The following is a 3277-nucleotide window of genomic DNA, read 5'->3' as shown; positions in this document are numbered from 1 at the left end:
AAGACGAAAGAAGACACAATACTCGTGCAGAATACGTATATTCAGCGCAGAAAAGGTGTTTGGGCTATTGGCATGGCCCAAAAGGCCAGCCCACCCAGCGAGGTACAAGGGGGCTAATTCAAAGTCCAAAAGTGGCGCCTCACCAGAACCAAGGGATAAACCACTAGCGTATTACACATGCATCGAATAGTTTTACGTTTCTACTTGGATGGTATTCAGTGTGTACACAACCTCAGTGAAATGTTCTACTTAAACGAAGAAAGCTGATGAGAAGAAGCTTTTATACTGTTATTAAAATTAATAAAGGACAAAGACTCCGACATTGTATCAGTGACGTCGCTTTTTACAATAGACGTGCAGCCGCCTACTGAAATAAATAAGTTTTCAAAATCCACTGCAAAGTACATTCAAAAGTGTAATACTTGTTTGGCCTGTTTTTATATTGGGGTAATCTACCTACTCTCCCCGATATAACCCGACAGGCAAATATGTAAAGAACTTTAACTCTTGAATATTTTTGTCAAATTTATTGACACAGTTATGAACTGCATTTAGCTAAACAGTTCCCCCCTAACCCGTGAGTTTTAAATAAAAAGTGCTCTGTTGACCTGAATGGCGTAGAAAGCATTTCTTGCGCTTACGAAACCCGGTCTTGTAAAATGCATAAGGCTGAGCAAAATTGAATTAAGCAGGTTCACTTCTAACTACTTACACACAAAGGAAACGATGTGGAATATTTGGCAGTTTCATCGAAATGTTTACCTTCAACCAACTAGCAAGTCGATGCTCGGAGTTTAAAGCAGGACAAGGCGCTGTTGATCTGAACGGAATAAAAACAGCATGCCTCGAGTTTATGGGACCTGGTCTAACATTGCAGTGTCTTGCCATCTGGTGAAAAATAAATTTGCACTGACATATGGAAGGTCAACAGGGATTTTTCAGGAAAATCACTCCGCAAAGACATGGTTTACGCTAAAAGTAGATCCTAGTCACATTTAAAATGCTCATTTGATGAATAAAAGAAAAGGAAGCTCCGAAGATGAACTTTTCTCGGAGACAAATAAGTTAAAATTTTGGGGAGTATGAGACAGGCATCCCGATTAGAAAGTGAGACGAATAGAAAGCCGCTTTAGAAAGGGACATGGAGGCCACCTTGTCTGCGAATTTCTGTTTCTCTATCAAGTGCCTTTCGGGATCGTCTTCAAATCTGCCTATTCAGCGCAACTCTGAATTACCCAGTGTAAAGGTTACCCCTTACACATTTTTTTAACCCTTCACAAATCCACAAGCATTTGCAGAGAAGGAAACCTTTAGTAGTACTGACTGATGTAACTGCGTATTCATTTTCTTTGCACACCAAGTTACACATTTTTTGTAGCTGCGTTCAGTCTTTGTAACCAAGATCACGAATGAAAATGATACAATCATAGAACTTACCCAATTTCTTAGAGTCTAATTGTGCACATTAGCCTTCTACAATAATTAATTTCGTTGTACTGCTTCAGAACCGCGGTTTTGTGACCGCATCCCTCCCTGTGCCATATGTATGTAACTTCTTACGTTCTTGTCTCCACGAAAAGAAGATAATTTTAATTGCCTATGCAAGTATTTAGAGAATCTTTCTTTCATGTCCCAGAATTACCTTATTTATAGTTTATTTTGCTTTTATTTTCAAGCTATCCTTTTTAATATAATTGGATGTTGGTTTAATTGGCTTCTATGATCCACTACCATTCCAAGGAATTGCTTTTCACAGTAACCTTTTCCTTACCTATATTTCTGTTCAAAAGGTGCTTAGTGGAATAAGCTGGTCACCTATTTCACTAATTTACTTGTTACACCTTTACCACATTTGGGTGCTCCATGTACTAATTCTTTAAAGGAGCACTGTTATGTCATTTAAGAAGTCATGTTTAGCGACCTCAAATCGATTAAGGGGAATTATACGAATACTTCGCTAAGGATTTTCAAACCTAGAAGATGAATGTTAGTGTTAAACTATTCTAGATAGAAAATGAAGCTATTTCATTAGAGATACCTGAAAAAAATCTACAGCAAATCATCCATTGCATTGCTAAACATGGGTAATGCGTAAGGATAAGAGGTGATGGGTAGACAAATAGATAGGTAGATGAAAGAGTGTGAAGCTTTTATTTTACCGAGATAAATTAATGTATAATACATTAGTAATGACCCCTTCTTTCTAGGCTAAATCATTTGCCCATTGTATCATTACTTCTCATCGTACGAACTTGACGTTCCGTGGTCGGTGGGACAAATGCCATACAACTAAAAGAGATTAAAAAATTACTTTTAAATACAAACCTTCAAACTGTACACAATAACATTGGATATATTTCGCGTAGTTCCACTAGTAATTCCTTTTAGAAGGCCATTTTACTATCAATAGAACAAGAAGATTTAAAGTCTACAATTTATGCAAATTTTTTTGTCTAAATATGATATAACTAAGTTAATCAGGATTTTATAACTTGCAGAGAGAAAGGGAGAAAAAAGTAAATTCAGCACCAACTTGTTAAGCTTGAACTTAAGTCATTATTATCAAATGAAACACCTACGAGAATTTGACGAAGTGTTTCGGAATCCATATCAACGCAGTGAGACGATCTTCGGAGTCGGAAGAAGTGTAAACCTCGCTTGGACATTAAATGCCCTCCCTCGCCTTTATTTGTCAAAAGAAAACAGCAAAATATTAATGCAAATTCTTTGTAAAATTTTACAAATCCGCAAGTGTGGGTATTATCTAAAATTGGTGGGCAGGTGTAATGGGGACTCTCACTTCCCATTCTCTACTTTTATTCACTTCTGAGAAATAAATGCTGTTGAATTTTTTTTAGTATACCGCGATTGGTTTAGGTGACAAGGAAGTAGCCAGAAATGACTTACCGGCTTCACCACTTTCAACTATTACCAGACTAACTATACAGACCAGGAGAAAACAAAGTTTCATTATGCAAGATTGACTGTATGGAGACCAGGTGCAAATACGGTGAATTTGAGTGAACTCAAACCGGTTCCGTTTATATAGGTCCGGCGGTATAGCCTACTACATTTTCTATTGGCTGACTGGTGGGGTCTCAACCCAATGAGGTACTGATGGTGGTGATCAAGAGGACCAATCCAAGACAAGCAGCATTTTACTTCTTGGAAAATATTCGAATGGATATATTTTGCGGAAATATTGGTTTGAAACATCAAGATAAGTTGCCTTTGACAGAAATAAGTTTTCCACTTAACTGTTAAATATTTCGTAGGC

The 3277-nt window shown here is 37.3% G+C and overlaps 1 protein-coding gene across 1 annotated transcript; it reads right to left on the bottom strand. All coding sequences in view use genetic code 11, as the record gives it.

The window, feature by feature from the left end:
- Positions 1-2522: 2522 nt before the first annotated feature.
- On the bottom strand, positions 2523-2807 carry EGR_10108 (hypothetical protein; the record flags this gene model as incomplete). Its single annotated transcript, XM_024499357.1, has 1 exon — positions 2523-2807. The coding sequence occupies one exon, from the start codon at positions 2805-2807 to the stop codon at positions 2523-2525; it is 285 nt and encodes a 94-aa protein (XP_024346232.1).
- Between the last annotated feature and the right edge of the window lie 470 nt (positions 2808-3277).

The sequence above is a fragment of the Echinococcus granulosus genome (assembly GCF_000524195.1).
Source record: "Echinococcus granulosus chromosome Unknown EG_S00190, whole genome shotgun sequence".
NCBI classification, from domain to species: Eukaryota; Metazoa; Platyhelminthes; class Cestoda; order Cyclophyllidea; family Taeniidae; genus Echinococcus; species Echinococcus granulosus.
This window is presented reverse-complemented; position numbering and strand designations above follow the sequence as displayed.